Genomic DNA, 21,643 nt, shown 5'->3' with positions numbered 1-21,643 from the left:
TCACAACCGTGAGATGCAAATTTAGATGCACATGTGCTTCCTTTTTTACATCCCTTGCAGGTGGGCCCTATATGAGAAAATGTGAGAAAATGTGGACAAAAGTGAGCAAAATCAATTATACATCTTCCCCGTTGAAGCAAAAATCACATTTACAACTCTAGGAGACGTGAAGGGGATGTAAAAGTGACTTTACACCCACGAAAATACAACCTCACTGTGAATGCTCTAACAAGAAGGCCATTGGTATAAACAAATGAGCTTAATTAGTTTAAAATGAATGGTAATTAAGGGTATAAATTAATGGGTATTTATGATATAGATGATAGTTATTAGTTAATCTCTCTTTGTCAAAAAAAGATATTTTAAACTTTATTTACAATGACTGTACAAGTTTTAAGTGTAACGCGTGCTAATCAAATCAAAATAGTTGAGACCTGAGAGAGTAAGAACTCCCAAGTCTACAAAGGCAACCAAAATTCTACCAGACCCAGAGTCGCAGACTCACACTCAGACCCCCCGATCCAGAAAACGAAAAGCAAACGAAACAGAAACACTGAAATCAGATCCAAAGACCCATACGCAGTTCCTTCCTGAAATGGGTTTTGCAGCGCTTGATCTTGGAGGTTCCATTTGAAATGCAGCAGAATCTGTTTCCCTTCGGCAGCGTTTTGGGAAATCCGTTTTTGTTCAATGGCGATTTGAGCGAGGGCTTGGAGAGTCCTGGGGTTTTGTTCTTGGTCCCCTTTTTGTTGTTCCAAGGTGGTGAGATGGATTTGTCTAAGGTCGGCGAGAAAATTCTGAGCTCCGTTAGGTCTGCCAGATCGCTTGGCCTTCTTCCTTCTGCTTCTGATCGCCCCGAGGTGATTGAATTTCAAGTTTTGCTCATAATGCAGCTTTGCTGCATTCCAATTCGATGTGTTTCGTGTTTGGTTTGATGCATTTTGATTATTTCGGACTAAAAATGAGTTCAAATTATGTAATTAGGTATTTTAATTTGACAATGCTTAATCCAAGTGCATGGATATTGCTCTAGCTACTAATAGTAGTTTATTGTAATTTTAATTGTGGTTTTGTGGCAATCAAGCAGAGGTTTAAGTTAAATGAGTAACATTTTAAGAGCAATGCTTCTTAATCTGACGGTTGTAGTTAATTCATTGTTGAAAAAGAAAGAAAATGGTTGTGTTTACTGCGAAATATAGCTGCTTGGTACAGGCCTACCATTTGTTTTCTGTCATAAATGTACTGATAGTATTAGAAAGAAAAGCGTTGTTTTGACTCATGTGTTGTTTATCTTCTCGAACAGGTTCCTGCGCGAGCTGCGGCTGCTGCAGCTGTTGCTCGTGCTATTGCCGGACTGCCTCCACACCAAAGGTTTGGTCTCTCATCAAGCTCTCAAGAACTGAGCTCAATATATGGAAGCACACCGCAAGGTCCAGTAGTGGAGGAGATAGAGGAAGAATTTTATGAAGAGGTGCTACTTATGTCAATATGGTTTCAATGTAGGAGTGCTTATGACGTGTACTGTCCTTTAATGTTAGGATACTTTAGTTTTTTTCTAAGTCATTGACATGCTTCAAATAGCAGAAAGGTTGCTAATATGATCTCCTTTGTGTAACAGACAAATTTTCTTAACAACCACAACAAGATAAATGCTAATTAAGTTCCTGTTAAAGTTTTTCACTTATAAAACATTGGTGTCAATAAGGAGGCTAGCCTTCATGAGATTTATATTGCTGGAACTTCTTCACATGTTTGATTGATTTACTACTCTCCTTGATGATGCTGACAATCATACATTTTCATTTTTTAAATATAAGTTTAGTCATGTTATAGTGGCGTAAGAAGCTGTTTCCTTAACATTATGCAGTTGATGACAAGAGGGAGCAAATCATTGATATGCATGACAACTTGGATTTGCTATCTCCAACCTTAAAAATGCTTCGTAGTCCAAATATGTGTTCTCCACACGTAAAATTTGGAATTCTGGACTTGTAATTGCCTGAAATCTGCACATATATGATGTGTGGAAAAGAAATTAATTTTATCATAATTCTGCCACTCCATTCTCTTTTTCTCCTTGATATTATGACCCTTTCTCTTTCCATACACCTTAGAAGTCAGTTAGGGCACAAACAAAATGAAGGAACCATTTTTACGGAAATTCATGCTACTCATTGAGAGCATCTACTGTTTTATTATATATTCTTTGGTAGTTTTTATCTCCATTCTTTTGCACTGTAATAAACTTGATAAAGCTCCACTTCTTGACTGATTGTTTACCTAAGTAGTTACTGTTTCTATGTGGATTAAGTTTTGAATTATCTGTCTAAAAGGCTTTTGTTATTACCTGTATGCAGGATTTTGATCCAGTTAGACATATTCTGGAGCATATTCCATCTGAAGAAAATGAACTGACTTATTTTGAGAGACGGGTATTTTTCCAGTTTATCAATCTCTCCCCTAATTAACAAATTTCAGTTTCTTCATTTTGTTCAGCATGTATGGAAGCTAAAGTGTTTTTCAGGTTCCAATGTATAATTCCAATGTTTTGTTTGCACCAGGTCAATTAGTTTATCAACATTTTGTTAAATGGTTTCATTATTGCCTAAATTTCTGCATAACGTGAGCACATTTTCTTGAAATCCTTGTTTCAATCTTGTTTGAGAAGGTTTAATCATTTGTTATTTTGCGGCAAGTAGTATACATGTGATGCCAAAGTCATTTGGGAAATTATTTTCACATGTTGGTGTTAGTTACATATGCATAACCGATCGACTGCCTCCATTTGCAGTTAGTTTGCTCCGCCATGCTCAAATGGCAAAAGTAACCTGTTTGATGATTTTAACCAATTGCTTTCTGCTAATTAACAAGGTTTTGAACCAACCAATGCTTTTGTTAGGCTTATGTGCTTTGTGATGACTTCATTCTGTAATATTGTCAGATTCGTTACTTAGGTTTGATGAAGTAAATGAGCCTCGTGATATAGCTTGTGTCAGAAGTGACATGTGTATTGACATTTTTTAGGATCTGTGCATGCATAGCCTTTCATTTTTCTCTGATAATCATACTTCCTCTGTTACATCAAGAGCACTCCAATATAATTGTCTTGCTTTTGATGGTGTTTTCACTTATTTTTAATCGACCTTGTACATTTGCGTGTCCTTGTGTAGGTAATTGTAATGCTTACAATGCTGCCCCATCTTTTGTGATTATAGAATAGTCATTGTCTATTTTTGAATTATTGTGGCATGAATAGTTGATATGTAATATTCAATTCTACTGGTGAGGTTCTTTCAACTTTTTGGTTTAACAATATTTTCTACCATCTAAAATTTTCCTTATAGGCCACTCTTAGATTAGCACAACTGGATAGAGTAGCAGAACGTTTATCCCGCAATGTTATGGAACATCACGAAGTTATGGGTAAGCATTAATTAGAATCTCTAAACCTGTTCTGCAATTTATTGAAGTATATTTAAGGAAGTGTCTTTTTATTGATTTATTGGTTGCACTCTCTGTTGACCTGGGGCTACTTGGTGGGCTCAATATAGTTTATCACCGAAGTTTAATTACAAAATATTTCAGTTTCAAATGAGATGTTGATACTTACTTTTGGCCAGTGAAGGGGATGCATTTAGTCAGGGAATTGGAGAAAGACTTGAAAGTTGCAAATGTCATCTGCATGGTAAGTCCTTACAGGATGTGTGATATGGAATGTGGTGAATCTGAATTTTCCATAGTGATTATTCAATATAACTCCTTTTATATGTTTGATTTGGATTTTTATTTACAGTTTTCGTAATTGTATGTGCAGAATGGACGACGTCATCTTAGCTCATCAAGGAATGAGGTTTCTAGGGATCTCATCGTGAATTCCAATTCCAAAAAGAAACAAGCTCTTCTGGTATTTTCCTTACTTTATGCATGGTAGCAGTAACAATCTTTTATTTGACTTTAGCTTTCTGGTTTTCCCAATTTTGTTGGATATTGTACTGAAACACCGATTTTTAATTTTACTGAAACTGTCGATGTTGCCGAAATGTCTTTCAGAGAACACTGGAAAGATATTGCTTCGTCCCCTTTCGAGTATCGTCAACCCCATTTTAGGGATATTTCGGCAATATTGGATAGTTTTAAAAACCTTGCATCATAGTCACTTCGCGCAAGTAGTTTTCATTGCATGAGCATAACCTGACGGATATGGTTTCATTTGAAATGCAGGACATGCTTCCTGTGTTAACTGAGCTTCGTCATGCATCGGAAATGCAAGCAGAACTTGAGAATCTTGTTGAGGAAGGAAATTACTGCAAGGTGTGTGTATATATCTGTTCTGGTTTCAGTTTATGGTATATGTGCTCAAGTTTCCAGTTTCATTTTCATGTTAAATATATAATCTTCTTAATTAAGTGGCGCTCCTAAGGTATTTGCTTAAATGCTCCTCACGTTTTCAGGCCTTTCAAGTCCTGTCTGAGTATTTACAGCTGTTAGATAGTTTTTCAGAACTTTCTGCAGTACAAGAGATGAGTCGTGGTGTAGAGGCAAGTATTGAATTACTATTAAGAAGCATTTTTGGTCAACAGATTCAATAATATTGCATTACTTTTCTGTATATTTAAATAGTTTAAGGTTTTTATTAAGCAGTATGTCTTCACTGCTGATACTGAACTTTTCTGATGCCAATATTTTTTACTAGGGTTTAAAAGAGTCTTGAGTTTATGGCTTACCTATTTCCCCATTGAGAGGCTACTTGATTAGAATCAATTAGATTAGAATATAAACCAAATAAACTGTATTTTGATACTAGAGCAGGAGATCCTCAGTGAGAATTCTTGCAATTGCAACCTCCCAATATAATTTGAATATGTGCTTGGCTCTAGTGCTGGATAGACAGGCATTGCAACCTCCCAAATTCCCAATATAATTTGCAACCTCAGTGCGAACCCACATGGGAAGGGCATGTTAAAATTTAAAATAATCGTCGGCCACATCTCTACAGGTTAAGTTTCTGGGAATATTGGTAAACCAACAAACTTTATCATGCTTAGCATTTTGTGCATAAAAAGAGGCGGAATCCGGAACTCACTTGTTCTTGCATTGTTCATATGCATGCGGGATGTCGTGGCAGTTGGTTGAGGTGGCAGGGTTAATTGGGCCTTAGTCACCCTCAAACATTCTTTGTGAAATTCATTTATTTTGATGGTGGAAGGAGGGTAAGAATTTTTGTGAAATTTTGCAGGACTAGCTGGTTCTTGGGTAATTTGGTTGGAGAGAAATAGGTGAATTTTTAAGAATTAGTCTTTTGGGGAAAAGTCAGGTTCTGGCATCCTTGTGCACTTATCTTTCTCCAGATTTTAGGGATCTCTCATTTTCTGTAATTTTGTTAGATTGGGGAGCTACTGTAGGGAGTTTCTAGAGTTGTCTTACAATGTGAGGGGTGCAATTTGTTTTTTATGAGAGTTGTAACATTTTGTTGGTGGACCTCTTGTTCATTGAGCATTGTTCTGTGTTTTTGTGTTTCTCTAATAAAATTTTGTTTCTCACTAAAAATAAAATAAAAAATAAAAAAAAAGACTTGGCATTTTATTTTTTTCATAACATGGATGCAGGTTTGGCTGGGAAAAACTCTTCAAAAGCTGGATTCATTGTTGCTAGGAGTGTGCCAGGAGTTCAAAGAGGAGGGCTATATAACTGTCAGTGGTTTTTTTCTGTGAACTGGATCATTAATTTCTTTCAAATGCTGCATAGATGAAGTTTTGAATTTCTACTCAAGTCTCTTTACATGAAACTGTGCTTATTTTACGTTGATAGTCCTCATAACTTACATATCCTTTTAAGTCATCATTGTCCCTTATGCAATGATGATATGATATATCGTAGATAATAGCGATCCCATGGTTCGGTTTTCGATAAAAATATCTACTCTCTTCATCGTATTTTAGGAGATCAGTAGAATATCACGTATACAAGAGGGATGGATCAACTATTCATGTACTTTAGAAACTTCTTTCCCTTTATTTTATGTTCTGCTCCAGTCAGGGAACGTAGTATTTTTGCTCTCACCCTATGTTCTGCTCAGTCAGTCTGAGTTTCCTTTGCTTTGTTCCATTTCACATCTGAATTGAGAAACAACCTGTCTGATCAAATCATGTAGTGAAGTAAAGCAAATCCCGCACTCCCAAGTGCAATTTATCCCTTGTGTTTTTATGATGGGTAAGTGCATGATGACTTTTTGGAGTGCCAATAACAGTTCCCTAATTTAATTGGAAAAAAGAAAAGGCTAAACTAGGGCTACTATGGAAGACAGCAAACAGAAATAAAATAAAAGCTATCAACAAATTTAAACATCCATAAGAAAGGTCAAATCTCCAATGGACTGGATGGGTTAAGAGAGATGTGCAAAGAATAGCATCATTAAACATAAGTGGTTATTTGCTCAAGCTAGTACTGGAGCTTTCTAGTTAATGTAGGTACACCTTGCAATTCTATGGCCAATTACTGAGCATGCACAAACGCACTAGTATTTTGAAAATCATCATTCTTCTCTTTTTGTTCAAGGAAAAGTTTTAGTTGAGGGATCCATCGTATTACACTGTTTCAGTTTTATGCAATTTTTATGTTGACTTGATACAGTTTTCAAATGCTGAACAGGTGGTTGATGCTTATGCACTAATTGGGGATATCTCTGGTCTTGCTGAGAAGATACAAAGTTTCTTTATGCAGGAAGTTCTCTCAGAAACCCACTCTATATTGAAGAATATTGTGCAAGAGGTGTGCTGATATAGTTATAACTTATCTGTAGAATAGTACATGTACATAGGTACTGAAGTGCTAGGGTAACAAACATAAAGATGACTCCACATACTTGTGGATTTATTTCTTAGAAATTTTGTTTTGTTTTTGCCCCTATAGTGTGGAAACATCAAAGTTTGTACTGGGATAAGTTGATGAATAGGTATTACAGAAGTCTAGGGGTATGCAATTAGGACACAGGGGAGTTTCAGATAAGGCATTGTTCTTTGGTAACAACTCTAGGGACGCTGCAGTAACAGGTGGCTATGGAAGGCTTTCTGATGATGGGTTTACAAAAATGGGTTCTTAAGATTAACTCGAGCCAAGCAACATATCAAGCTAGGGTGGCTGGATTCAGGTAGAAGGGTTGCAGGGTTGAAGGCAGTGAATAAAAAGCAGAGGTTATTTGAGGAAATATTACAAATTAGAAGGAAGCCTGCATTCAATCCAGGTTCTCTTGATATAGCTGGGCATTTCAAAATCACGGTTAAGTCCGGTCTTGGGGAATTGTGGGTAGCATGAAAGTTCAGTCTTATCATTGCAAAGGTAGAAGATGAAGAACGGGGTTGAAGGGGTACACTTGGGAGCCAAAAAATGATTAGGGCGCCTGTATCCTACAGGGTGACAAACAGAAAAATTTGTATGGGGGTTGTGAAGACATTGTCTTGGAGCAGAAATCACCAGATCTCTCCTTAAAGCCTGTTGTACCACGAGGGTTCACTGTTGTCCTTGTCTGTTCTTAAAACTTTTCTGCAGTCTGCACAGATTTGTCTGCTATGCCAACTATTAAGTTGGGAAGTAAGAAATGAAGATTAGAAAAGGGATAGAAGGATTGGTAGACCCAGAGGGCCTACTTAATGAAGGGGTAATACTTTGCTGAGGAAAAGTTAGTATGTACTTATACAGGCACAAGAATTAGAAACGTTGGGAGAGGGACTGAACCTCGAGATTGTTGGTTGTGGGAAGCAGAATAGAGGATAACTTACCCAGCTCAAGAGAGATATGTTGCTAAATGTAATGGCCCTAATTTTACAAAGCCCAGACCAGTAGCAATTCTGATGGCCTCGTCAGAGGCTGGGTATCGGCCCGATCCGTGAGAGATTTTAACAACACAGGCTTGGACCTAGTCTGATGCGAAATTATTTGTTGTAATTTCAAGGCAAAGCCTCAAAGTAGATTCATCTGGGGCAAGTCTAATAATGTTGCGATGTGTTCCAAATAAGAAGACCAAGAACGTGCACATCCCCTCATTGCTCTATAGCCTAGGGATGCTCATTTTTTCTGCATTGCTCGTTCACCCTTAAACCTTGAGCAAGGCCGTTGCAAGTGCTTCAAATTTGTATTATATGTGCTTTGAATTTGTATTATATGTGCTTTGGATAGAGATTGTTATTCCTTGTTGGTGGAGGAGTTTTTAGGGGCTAGTGCAAATAAGAAGGTCAGTACTTTGAGGCGCTGTGCAGTTTTGGCAGTTTTTTGGATAGAAAGAAACAATACAATTTCTGAAGATAAGAACAAGATGGATTTTCTTTTGGGCTGGAGTATTTTTGGCATATCCTTGTGGGCTTCTTTGTCAAATTTTTTAAAGAAGCAGTCCATTTTGTTTGATCTATCTTTTATTGGGGGTACATTGGTTTGATTGTTTTGTTTGTGCAGTTTATCGTAGATTTGTTTGGCTTAAAGAGAGTACCTATTTTTATTTTCTCTATAAAAGTTATGTTTCTCTTTAAAAAAAAAAAAAAAAAAAAGATGGTAAGGTTTGTGGTGTTTATTTTAGAGCTTTATTGTTAGAGGACGTTTAAAGATGACTAATTCATCTTTGCAGGATAAGGGAGTTCACATGCAAAATAGTCGGTACGTTTTTCTGTATCTACCAGTGCTTGTATCATAATGTAACAGAGCTCTACATCAGGTATGCTTGCTAATGCATTTCTATTTGATTCCAGACTTACCTACAGTGATCTATGCCTTCAGATACCTGAGCCTAAGTTTAGGCAGTGTTTGTTAAATACGCTAGCTATCCTATTCAAGTTGATGTGTTCATATCATGAAATCATGGGATTTCAGCTGGGTAATAAGGTACACTTTGATTCACCGTTTTAACATGTTCATATTCTTATTTATATGTTTTGGTAATTTATTCATTTTTTGGTTATATATTTGGTAATTTATTACATGTACTGTTTGTTATTTTTCCAAAATTTTGAATAATATTAGTTGGTACTTCCTCTAGGTTATACCATTGGCTAGTTGAGTATATCTGATTGTATTTTTAAACCCCTTGTTTACAACTTCACCTTTCCTTCAGAAAGTTTTTAAATATACAGTACTGTCTAATCACTTTCTGTTTTCCTTCTCAGTTATGACTGAAAAACTGTATTGGAATATTCACTCAAATGTATTAATGTATCAATTAGACAATAGATCAACTTATTTTTGTCTGTTACTACTTTTCTTCTGGATACTAGAAAAACCTGTTTTTCTTTGTTCTAGGATGCAGCAAGTAAAACTTCAAGCATGACGCATAAGGAAAGTGAAATCTCTCAGACTCCAGGAGGGGTTCAGCAAATTTTGTCTCCTTGCTCTTCCCAAAAAGTTAATGGCTCTCTCTTGGAATCTGTAGATATAATGCACGATTCATCTTATTTAGAGGAATCTACAAATACCAGCTCTTCAGTCGAGTCTACTGGAAACACATCTTCGCTGTGTACTAGTTCTGGCGATTTAGTTGATGAGGCTAGGAAGGATGACAGTGCAGCATCAACAAGTGGATCCCCATGGTACCAACTGCGGAAAGATGCCACAGCATTTGTTTCACAAACCCTTCAGAGGGGACGCAAAAATCTCTGGCAACTTACAACTACTCGTGTATCAGTCTTGCTTTCTTCTGCTTCAGTTTCTTCTGCTAGCATACACCAATTCTTGAAAAACTATGAAGATCTGAGTGTCTTCATCTTGGCTGGAGAAGCGTTTTGCGGATTTGAAGCGACTGACTTCAGGCAGAAGTTAAAGGCAGTTTGTGAAAATTATTTTGTAGCTTTTCATCGGCAGAATATATATGTAAGTTAACTTCAGAGGCTTTGCCCTTCAAATAGTTGCTATGCCATGTGATGGTTGATATCTTCTTCTTGTTCCTTTTTTATGTTCTATCTAATTATTTATAGAAGGGACTGCTTACTGGTTAAGAAATTATAAATTGTTATGAACTTGTGATCAAATTAGAGTTGTGGACTACACACAGCTTTCACATGCGTGTTTGTTCCATTCATACAATAATATTTTAATCCATATTCCATATTCCTTTACTTGTCCAAAACATGTACATCACATTAAAGATAAAACACTATTTAGTTGGCATGTGTATCACTGGTGCTCAACCATGGTTGTCAAATCACATGTGTTCCCCTGTTGTGTACAATTCAAATGTGTTATACTCCGCACAACACAGTCCAGATGCACTTACCTATAATGACAATGACACTTCTTTTTTTTTTTCAGGCGCTTAAAATGGTGTTGGAAAAAGAAATTTGGTTGATAATGCCACCGGATACGGTACAAGAAATTACATTTCCTGGGCTTCTTGGTGATGGAGCACCTCTAATTGTTCCATCTGATGGTAACTCTACTAATGCCAGGGTTCTACATTCTGACAAGTCTACCAAACTGGTTGATACTGGTGTGAAGAAAAGCGGGTTCTCTAATTGGCTTAGAAATGGAAACCCATTTTTGCTAAAGCTGACACATACTTCCAAAGAAGGTCTTAAATGGAATGGTGCCATTTCTGGTGAAATTGATGGAAATTTTAGTGAAAGGCTTGGTGATAAGGTCTCTCCACGAAAGAGTGATGGAAGTCATTCAAATGGTGCTAATTCTGTTCTGGAAGAAGAAAATGAAGATCTTCTTGCAGACTTTATTGATGAGGATAGTCAACTCCCAAGTCGAATTTCCAAACCCAAACTCCTGAGAAATCAATCCTCACATTATAATGATGGAGATATAATAGCCCAAACTGGATCATCTATTTGTCTTCTAAGGTGAAATGCTCTTTACTACTGTATAGTTTTTAGCTCTTTCAGATACAAAAGCCTGAATTATGTTATTTTCAATGGATGCATAATCAGTTGATCTATATGTTCTTTTACGTATCAGGTCAATGGATAAATATGCCAGGCTTATGCAGAAATTAGAAATAGTTAACGTTGAGTTCTTCAAGGTATCTTCTACTTTATGTGTACCTTTTTTCTCTCTTCTGTCTTTTTTTTCCTTCCCTTGTTGTGCTTATTGATAAATACCTATGATGAGTCTATTTTCCTAATTCAGTATATTGTTGCAGGGGATATGCCAGTTGTTTGAGGTTTTTTTTCATTTTGTATTTGAAACATTTGCTCAGCAAAACAGCAATTCAGGTGGAAAAGGCTCACCTGACCCTATTAATTGTAAGTGAATTTTTTTATATTTGCTTCATACTGCATTGTTGTCTTTATCTGATCCTCTACTGCTTTTCTAGCTTTCAGTTATTTGTTTGCATTGTCCTATGGCAAAGTATTAGTTTAGATATGTAGATTACAGCTACTTTCACTTTGTGATGCGCACTGGAAAATATTATCATACACAGATCGGCTGAAGACAGCATTGTCCAGAATACAACAGGACTGTGACCAGTGGATAAGGGCCCCATCATCTTCACCCACATCTTTGAATTCAGCATTTGCACACACAGACATAACACCTATGAGTCCTCCCAGTACAAACTTTGGTAACACACCAGGAACATCCGTCGGTCTCAAGGTATTCATTAAAAATCTTATGGTCCTTATCGATCATCTTTTAGATAGAAAAATAACCCGTAACTCTGTATTCCAACTTTTTGAGTTTGATGTGCTTTACTTTTCCATTTATTTGCATGCCCTAAAGTTCAAAAGTTGCAGTCCACACTTTCTGGAACACGGATTTCCAGTTTACCATATGGTCTACAGAACATAAATGGGTCGTGGTGCTACACTCGTACAAGACGTTTCACTTACAATGCTGTTTGAAAAACTTAAATCTAGTTTTCTTTTTAAAATCTCGTTTGGAGCTTTGTAATATTGCCGTTTTAGCTATATAATTTCGTAATCTAATGAAATTCCTTATTTAATTTTCTATTATGCTATTCCGCGATGGCATGGAAGTTACCAGAAGTTCAATAGTCTCATTACTTTAATTAGGATTGAAGTTCATATGCAATGTAAATGTGCTTTAAGTTGCACGACCATTATGTTGCAGGAAAGATGCGCAGGTGCTGACACCATCTCACTTGTTGCTCGAATGTTGCATAGATCCAAGGCTCATCTCCAGACAATGCTTCTTCAGAATAATGGTGCTGTAGTTGAAGACTTCTATGTGCATCTGGTAGGTTACTTTTTTATTATCTGTTGGAATTTTTCAGGAGTTTCCATGGTGGTTTGGCAACTTGTTGAAATGATGTGATGTGATCTTAGTTTAACTTGCCATACTTGATTCAATGAACATTTGGCTAAGAATATGTAATATAAGTATGAAATGATTCATATCACCATTGATTCTCATAAGTTAATATCTATGTGATATGGATGATTATACGAGGGAGTTGTATTTGGATTGCAAACTGGTGCTCCTTAGAAACTTGCCAATGCACTTTTTACAGTCATAAAATGAAGCCAAATTAAAAGACACATTTTGGAATACAAAAGCATGTGCACACTTGCTGGATACTTATGGATACTATGCACCTAGAACAGGTTGATGCCCATTTAACATTTGTATTTTCTTTTTGTACTAGACATGCTTGTGTACTTAATAATAAAATTTAAAGAAAGATATTGATTGCCATTCAAGCATAATAATCATTCATAAAACTTACGATATTCAAGAAGATCATCCAACTTAAATGTAAAAAGCCAATAAAACGAGACAATTCTGCCTCTTATTTCTCCTGTTTTTCAAAATTTTCAAAGACCCCATGCCTAACGACATCATTTGGGCTGGGGACACAGAAAAAGGCTTGCGAGGCATAAGCCTCTTATGCCTTCTCCAAAGAGTGCTGTGAGGAGTACACTATACCTGCACTATGAGATATTACCAGCATAAGCTCTATGGCTACCGGCTATGTTTTTCTATCTTTTGTGTTTTCTTTTTTTGCTTTTCAGTTGAGGAATGAAATGTTTTGACAAACCATTAATTTTCTTGATGACAATCAGGTAGATGCTGTACCGGATCTTATAGAGCACATTCATAGGACAACAGCAAGACAACTGCTCCATATTAATGGGTAAGACCAGATAATTCATGGCTAGGTTGGGTTTTTTTTTCCCAATTGGTGTTCCTTTCTGTAGATAAATCGAAAACATTTTTTTATAAATACAAATTTCCCTATTCTCTTGGTCTCTACTTTGTCTTTTCACCATGTGAAGATAAAGTCCTAGTTGTAATTATATGATGGAAACAAAAACAAAACAAAGAAAGAAAAAAAGTTGAAGTTTCCATTTTGATCAACAATAGCGCCATATTGAGAAACTGTCATATATTTACTCCCATTATGATATGTTTGCAAGAAAGATATTTGTTCGGGTTTAGCATATTCTGGGCTATTATCTATGTTTTAATATTATCTAGTCTTTGGTAATGGAGGTGGATTATCTATGTTATTTACCATAAAGTCTCTTATGGATAACCATATTCTGCAGTTATGTTGATCGGATTGCCAATGCAAAATGGGAAGTAAAAGAGCTTGGACTGGAGCATAATGGGTTAGTTTCTTTAGATGTTATCTTATATTTATTTGAAGTTTCCATGTTTCATTTTTGTGATCTTGTAGCATGCTATTGACATTGATCTTTCAGATTTGTTATTTATGCATGTTATGCCTTCTTTGGGTCAGCTAGTTCTTTGCGCATCAAACATCTATGTGTATGCTAAATGAGGATTACGTGTTTGGAAATAATGGTTCTGTGGTTGCAATTTAGATCTTGGATGATAATCAAACTTCAATGATGCTAATGGCTCTTCAATATGGGATCTTATGTTTCTGAAGGTCTTGATTTTATTTATGGCATTCTAGTTAATTATTTTTGAGACATGTTGAGTTTGGGTGCTTGCTTAAATATATCATTTCCTACAAATTCAGAAGTCTGAGAATATTTTTTTCACTGACCATAAATTATTTTAGCCTTACAATTTAGGTTGAATACACTGTTCCTCTTTCCTTGTCAGTCCTTGACTGTGTTGGCCGTCTATTTGTATGCGCAAGAGTTTCAAATTTGTGACAGATTCTTGCTGGAATGCCTATCTTCTTCATGTTCTCTCTCTAGTACCATTATTAAGTGTTCTGACATGAGTTGTTGCCTTCAATAGGTATGTTGACTTGTTGTTGGGAGAATTTAAGCACTATAAAACAAGGCTTGCTCATGGGGGAATTCGCAAGGAGGTAATAATTGGCAATTAAATTAAATTTTCTAGGAGCTACCAGAAGAAAATTGAGAAATTGCTCCTCTTTTCCTATATGGTTATGGCCAACTTTTATAGCTATTACATGAGATGGTTTTTTTGGTCAAGTATGAGATGTTTACTTTGTGCAATATATGTTAATACCATTTGTTGATTGTGTCATGTTGGTATGGATGTCTGTTATTTTATTTATTGGAGTCGGGCAGTGAGGAATGGGTTTGGATGGTTAATGGGATGACTTGATTGTTTCTCTGCCGGAAGTCGTGAAATCTTTGGTTCTGTTATGCCATTCTGCTGTATCTAAAGTTCCTTTTTTTCCCAGGAAAAAGATAATAAGTCAGGGATACATTGTATCTAATGCTCTGAGCTTTGTGACATGACAGAACTCCAAATATTAAATTTGTATCTCTTTATTGTAATGAATCACCACTTCTTTGGCCTATGGGCATTAATTATCTGGTCTAAAGTAGGCGTGTATTTTAAGGATAAAAATTTGATTTGATACTGTACATGTAGGTTCAAGATCTCCTCTTAGAATATGGGCTTAAAATTGTTTCCCAGACTCTCATTGAAGGCCTCTCACGTGTCAAGAGGTGTACGGATGAAGGGCGGGCTCTCATGTCATTAGATCTTCAGGTTCTTTTTCAACTTTGGCAGGATTTGTGCATTTCAATTCTCTCCTCTTTTGCAGCTTAATATACTTCAGGACTCCTTTATGCCTTTCAGGTTTTGATCAATGGCCTCCAACATTTTGTCTCCATGAACGTGAAGCCCCACTTACAAATTGTTGAAGCGTTCATCAAGGTAAGCTCAACCCTGGACTGCGTATTTAAGATCATATGGAATTATGTTGATTAAATTATGGAGATAAACAAGTAGAATTTTTTTTTGGTGCCAATGGGGGTCTGCAGACTAACTGTCACTCTCTTTCTACTCATCATCAGGCATACTATCTTCCAGAAACGGAATATGTGCACTGGGCACGTGCTCACCCGGTAAGAAATTTCATTTCTGTGGACATATTCTGGCTTTGGACACATAAATTATCTTACATTATGAATATTTTCCTTTTCCTTTGCAGGAATACACAAAAAATCAAATTGTTGGGTTGGTCAACCTTGTTGCCTCTATGAAAGGTTGGAAGAGAAAAACCAGATTGGAAGTGCTGGAAAAGATTGAATGAGCATGTAACTTTGGATCACTGTGGTAGGTTTAATCATATAGAACCTCACACTTGTTGCTTGTCACTCTCACGTTTGCACTTAATTTTTTTCAATGAGCCATGTATATTTTAATTTTTCTTCATGATGCACTGTAAATGTTGATCCAGGTTGTATATCTTCCTCGTGTCTCAGTTTGTGTAATCTATTGCCATCCCATGTAGGGACGATTAAATGTATTTTTTGGATCACTTGAGTCTTGAAATAATGGAGATATATCAAGAGAAAAGAAAATACAATTGGAATCATAGGCTTACTTTCAAACTAGTTACCTACTTTTGAGCACATGCTTTTGAATTTGCTCTGTAGAATCGATATTGGTATAAATTTCTATGCAGTTTGAAAATCTCTCTCTTTCACTCACTCTCTCTCACCTGATCCCCGTACCCTTGCAAAGGCAAAGATACATTATTCATATTTGGTCAAAGGTTGCGTCTGGTTCATGAAAAAAGGGGCTTGGAAATGAGAAATGATTTGATTTCCCTTGTTTGGTAAGTTCATGCTTGGGAAATGATTTCATGACACATGGGAAAATAGGGGAGAATATAATTCTCCCTCCAGCTTGGGAAATGATTTCCCTCCTCATGGGAAACCAAGACAAGCATTAATTACAACTTTTTATGACCAATGTACCACTATTAACAATTAAAATACCATGGCAAACATGAATTATACTTTTTAATATGCTTTCTGATTTAGGGATATAATTAGAAAATTAAATAAAATATATTTACAGTACCTGCATTAATCAAACACGAAAAATGAAATAAAATGATATTTTCTAATTATTTTTCTAGTATTGTCAAATATGAGAAATGAATATTTGATATTCCTTCCCATGGGAAACTTCATAGAGATTGATTTCCCATCAATTCATTTTTGTGAACCAAGGAGTGATTATACCTAATAAGCCTATTCAAGGACAATAGGAGAATTAAAAAAAACCATTGATGTCTACCTAATGATTAACAAGAATTTTAAAAAGGAGAAAGAAGGGAGAGTGATCAATTATACGTGATAATTACATAGGAAAAGCAAGGAGAGAGACGGGAGGGGTGTGGAACTGAACAAATGATTAAAAAAAGTTTACGTTACCCTACTTTTTGGTATCACAGGCCTAAGAAATAACATGTCCACAGCGAGGCCATGTTGTCAAACCATATCAATGATTTGCTACCTCTTGTTGTCAACTGCACAATTTGTAGATGTGTGGATTTAAAGTCAAAAAACAAAGAAAACAAATAAAAAGGACACTGTTTTTAAAAACAAATCTAAAGTCTAAACTAACGATAATCAACTACAAATAGTCTATTGGATTTGTGTCCGCTTGGTTGAAGGTTTAGGAGCTGGGAATGGTTTGAAACGGCATTCTCATGGGTTTGAAATTGCATTCTCATGTTTGGTAAGTGCACTATTGGAAATGCAATGATGAACTCATGGGTATGAACTTTCCATATATGAGGGAATTTCAAACCTTTGGCTGAGTTTGGGAATTTTTCCCCCCACATGAGAAAGCATTTAATGTAAATTTTTATGACTAAATTACCCTTGTTCTATTTTTAAAATACCATGTTTTACCCTTCCAAAAACTCTTTGTATTTATTTCTTTTTAATATATTTTTTTAAAAAGTTAAGGGTATTATTGGAAAATTGAATAATTTTGCATTCCTAATACTACACAAACCGAACATGGGAATGAGATAAAATGACATTTCTTGATCCCCATTTCCTAACATTTCTGAACATAGAAATGAACATCTTTCTTTCCTATCTCATGGGATTAGACATGGAAAGTTCAATCCGCGAACTAAATGGCCAGAACCTTATTTGAGAATGGGAAAAAAAAAAAAAAAACCAAGAAGTTTCCCAAGAACTACAATTCCCAAGAAGTTCATTCCTAAGAAATTTATATGATAATGAACTATAAATCTTATTTTCTGATGAGGGTTGAACATAATTAATAACTCAATGAAATAAGGAAACACTTTTGTTTTGAATCAAACAACTAATCAGAGTAAATGTTCAACCATATACCAATTAAAAAATGGAAAATTAAAAAATAAAAACTGCACCAGCCTCCTCTGAAAACTAAAAATAACTAAAACCCTGCCTTTTGCAATTTTTTTTATTTATGCCTTTGTATCATTTGCTTGTGTGTGCCCCACACGGTTATTAGTTTTGCTTGTTGACTCAGCCTCTGCTGATCCTTTGTTTCTTTCTTGTTGCTTACGAAAATCTAGTAGTGAAGCTACAATCTTGTTGTACACACAAAGTAGTGTCTCTGTCTGTCTGTCTGTCAAATTATTGTGTTTTTCTTTTCTTTTCTTTGCTAGTAGAAGAAGCAGCGGGTGATTGTGTAATGTCAGCCACCATGTTCAATGCAATGCAGGGCTGATCCACAGGTACCTGTAAATTATATTCAATTAAATTACCCAAGTGAGTGAAAATCACAACACTTACAAAATCTTAGAACTCAGCAAAAAATAAATTTAACCAAAAAAAAAACTTAATGGTCTCTGAGCAGAGCAGGTCAGAGTCTGTCAGTTTCCAAACACACACGAGTGGTGCAATACTACTGACTGGTCAGACAGACTTCTCGGTTGATTGCATGGACTGTCAGTCCATTAATATAGGAATAGGAATAGGAATAGGAATAGGAATAGGATAGATAGGGTCCCATTTCTTCCACTTCCTTTATTTAATGTTTCAACTCCATTGTCACTATGCAAGGAAGAGATAATGATATCCATTTCCCCACACCTCCAAAACCAAATTCTGCTTTCGCTTTCAAGTGTATCACATTTTTTCTGTTTGATTGAGTAGTGGTAGCATGAATCATGCTCACACACGGCTGATGCTAGTCGATTGAAAATTATCTTAGTAATTGAGTGCATGATTTTTAATGAGTTTTATATCATGTGCTCATACATGATCGACGCTAGTTAACTGAAAATTATCCTAATAATTAAATGTATGATTCATTATGAGTTTTTTATGTATTGACAGTGTTACGTTAAAACAATTTTTTTTGTTTTGGAATAAGGACTACAAAATAATTTAAAAATAACAAAACGAAAATTACTTATTTTGAAGAAAATAGAAATATCCTTATGAGAAAAACAAGTCATTTTTGCATGGAAGTGTTATTTGAGTACACATTATTATTTGGGTATTTCCACCCTTAAACCTCACTGGGTATTAATGGGTAATTTGTGGTTGCTTGTGTTGTCTGGTACGTTTTTTGTTTCTCTTGGCTTGTCGTTTTAGTGTATGGTTAATAGATCACTGTCATGTGGAAGCATCAGAGTTACAAAGCTAACTGTTGCTGGCCAGTATGTTGGGCATTTTCTTTAAAGAGTTACATTTAACATGCTCTGTCTCCATCATGCCATGGTAGTTTCATCAATGTAGCTAAGTTGAAATCTCAACAAGTGATTTTGTATAGGAAAATACTTCCTTCCCTTCACTGTAAGTAGGAATTCCTAAATTCTTCCCAACGACAATATGACATGTGTGTAGAAGTTTTTCTTTGTGTTTTTTATTAATTATTTTTACAATGTGTAAAACCGAAATTTGTAAGGAGTATCTCTTTCTAGAGAAAGAGACAAGCGCTATCCTTTTGCATAGTACTCGTCATAATAATGAGGTCCCTTCTATGCAATTTATAAAAAAAAAATCTATGAATTGTTATGAGATTTGAGGAGTTTGAAAATACATAAATCTAAATAATTGGTACACCAACATAAGGGCACACTCAAATGCTTAATGCAGCACATGGCCAAATCAGTTGCTACATTTGCACATGCTTTCATTATAAATAATATTGATATATTTAAGCAAAAGTGAAGTTTTTGACATTCACATGTGCCATGGCATATCTTTTGAATCGATCTCTACCTTTTCTTTTTTTCTTTTCTTTTTTTCTCTCTTAGATTATTACATCTTATGTTGAGGTCTGCACAGTATTTTTATAGCATTATTTACCCATCTTTTGTTTACCCCAAAAGAAGAAAAAAAACATGAATAATAATTTACCTTCCCAAAATAATGATCGTTCTTTTACTTTTCCTAAGTTTGGGCAAGTGTGACTACGATGCGATGATGTTTATAATAGGTATCGATGATAAGACATGACACTGATAAGACAGAGAAAAAGTCATTTTCATGTGCTGGTGGATAGTTTTCACTTACAAAGTGTCCTGCTCCAAGAATCCAATAGAAGTGTAGGTTTTTGTAAGACCTAGTGAACCCTTTGGTGAATCTATCATTGCCACAGTAGAGAGGGCTTCTACTCTTGCTCAAATAATTTTGAAGTCCTTCCCATCTGAAAAGGCAAATGGAAAATCAATTGAACACACAAATAAATAAACCAACATGAGAGAGAGAGAGAGAGAGAGAGAGAGAGAGAGAGAGGGAGGGAGTTTTTACTTGAGCTTTGCAACCCATGCTTCAGCCCCCTTGGTTGCACATATGACATCAACCTACAACATTTACCAACCAAATTATACCCAATTCATACTATAATTAAAATATAAATTNGTAAGAACCCAAAACAAAATATCTAAAAAGAAATAAAATATCTAAAAAGTAAAGAAATAAAATATCTAAAAAGTAAAGAAAATATCTTTTAGCGAAAGGACCAAATTGCCCTCGCATATTTTAATAGGGGAAAATTTGACTTTTTCATCGAGAAAGAATTTGGGAATTTCGCTTGCGCCAATGCGTAGAGCGCGGCGAAAGGAGTTCGTAGACACGGAGTAGACCCGAATCGGAGCAGTAACGAAGAAGATATGGTCTAAAAATCGCGAGGGGCAAAATGATAATTTGGTCAAAAAGTCAGCTTTTTATAGCTCTCTCTCTCTTCTCCCTCGTCAGCTCCTTCTCTCTCCTCCCGCAGCAACCCTCCCGCGACCTTCCTCCCTTCCCGACGTCGCACCGGCCGCCTCGCTTGGAGCTGATCTCCAAGACCGGTGCCAAACGAACCAGCACACGACGGCCGACATTTCCCTACCCACCTCCGCCGCTGCCGTGGTCAGAATCGGCCGGAATCTGCCATGGAAGCCGACGGTTCGTCCGAATGCCACCCGAACTTCCAGTTCGAATATCTCCCTCATTTCTTCACCAAATCTTTCGAGTGAGGCACCGAGGTAGTAAGAGACCTCAAGGGGTCGAAGTAGCTCGGACCATCTGTGAGTGGACCTTCTTTCATAAATCAGATTTCATGAATGATTGATGTGCTTTTATATAAATAAGTTTTATAAATGAGTTTATATTGATTTTATATAAATAAGTTTTTAGAAATGAATTTATTTGAATAAGTTTCTTTATTTGATCTTGAGTAAATTTTATTACGATTCTGAATTTGATCAGTACAGTAACAGTTTTATAAATATGTGCTGCTTATTTAAAAGTTATAGAAACAGAGTTTGAGGTTGAAATCAGATGAGACAGCAGCACAATTTGAGATTTCAGTTTTAAAGGATTTTAAAGCTTTTACTGCAGATATTGTTTACTCGTTTTTTTAGTAAATTCAGTCGAACGAAGTTTTAAAGGATTTTGAGCTTTCTTTTATTCAAGGATGATTTTCAGCCATTTTATATTGGTCTCTCAGTAATTGCACATGTGTATTTTTGGTATTTTTAAGTATACCAGTTCTTTGATTCTTCCAGGCAGTAATATCTTTATATCAGATCGATTATGTAAGTTTCTTTATTAGTATACTAATTCATGCTTATAGAATCTTTTATATGGAGATATAGTTAAATTTTCGATGTATATACATCCCTAGTTATTTCAAAATGGGGGAATTATATTCTAGCTTGATTTTAAGAATCTCACTTTTTGTCCACTCACAGCTTAAAACTTGTTTTTCGCCCCCAGGTTGTAGAAGTGCATAGGATCCACCACCGGGCCACTCTTAACCTCCACGCTTCCAAAAGTTGTAGAAATTTTTCCTGAAAACCCGTGAACTTTAGAAAATTGCTCTGATATCGAGTTTATTGGAAAATTTGAATCTGGCAAATTTTGGTTTATCCTATTCTGGCAGTTGGGTGGAAATATTTGAGATTGTTTACAGGTGAAATTTTGGGACAAAATACATAAGGCAGAAGTATCGTAGAGTGAAGACAAATTTAATTTAATTTTAATTTTTTGTAGAAAAGGTCCATTCG

The 21,643-nt window shown here is 35.8% G+C and overlaps 2 protein-coding genes across 6 annotated transcripts in view; one reads left to right on the top strand and one right to left on the bottom strand.

Moving 5' to 3' along the window:
• Positions 1-418: 418 nt before the first annotated feature.
• On the top strand, positions 419-15,729 carry LOC117629818 (syndetin). Of its 5 annotated transcripts, XM_034362441.1 has the most exons (25): positions 419-860; positions 1,304-1,471; positions 2,358-2,432; positions 3,345-3,423; positions 3,621-3,685; positions 3,815-3,904; positions 4,222-4,311; positions 4,452-4,538; positions 5,607-5,690; positions 6,649-6,768; positions 8,615-8,643; positions 8,736-8,868; positions 9,283-9,849; positions 10,288-10,823; positions 10,939-11,002; positions 11,123-11,225; positions 11,405-11,577; positions 12,055-12,180; positions 13,008-13,078; positions 13,494-13,556; positions 14,161-14,233; positions 14,770-14,889; positions 14,980-15,057; positions 15,198-15,248; positions 15,335-15,729. In XM_034362441.1, the coding sequence occupies exons 1-25, from the start codon at positions 636-638 to the stop codon at positions 15,434-15,436; spliced, it is 3,372 nt and encodes a 1,123-aa protein (XP_034218332.1). In that variant the 5' UTR covers positions 419-635; the 3' UTR covers positions 15,437-15,729. The 5 variants fall into 5 exon arrangements, with proteins under 5 accessions (XP_034218332.1, XP_034218333.1, XP_034218334.1 ...); XM_034362442.1 differs by lacking the exon at positions 2,358-2,432; XM_034362443.1 differs by lacking the exon at positions 4,452-4,538.
• Positions 15,730-17,427: 1,698 nt separating this feature from the next.
• LOC117629819 (serine carboxypeptidase-like 51) overlaps positions 17,428-21,643 on the bottom strand; it is a 7,373-nt gene continuing 3,157 nt past the window's right edge. Inside the window, exons 11-13 of the mRNA XM_034362446.1 lie at positions 19,902-19,954; positions 19,665-19,797; positions 17,428-17,879 (exon numbers count right to left, since the gene is read on the bottom strand). Coding sequence (XP_034218337.1) covers positions 17,775-17,879; positions 19,665-19,797; positions 19,902-19,954 — 291 coding nt within the window. The 3' untranslated portion in view covers positions 17,428-17,774. The remainder of the gene's footprint in view (positions 17,880-19,664; positions 19,798-19,901; positions 19,955-21,643) is intronic.

Source organism: Prunus dulcis, chromosome 6 (assembly GCF_902201215.1).
Source record: "Prunus dulcis chromosome 6, ALMONDv2, whole genome shotgun sequence".
In the NCBI taxonomy this organism is placed as follows: domain Eukaryota; kingdom Viridiplantae; phylum Streptophyta; class Magnoliopsida; order Rosales; family Rosaceae; genus Prunus; species Prunus dulcis.
The sequence above is the reverse complement of the archived record's forward strand: the minus strand, read 5'-3'. Positions and strand labels throughout refer to the sequence as shown.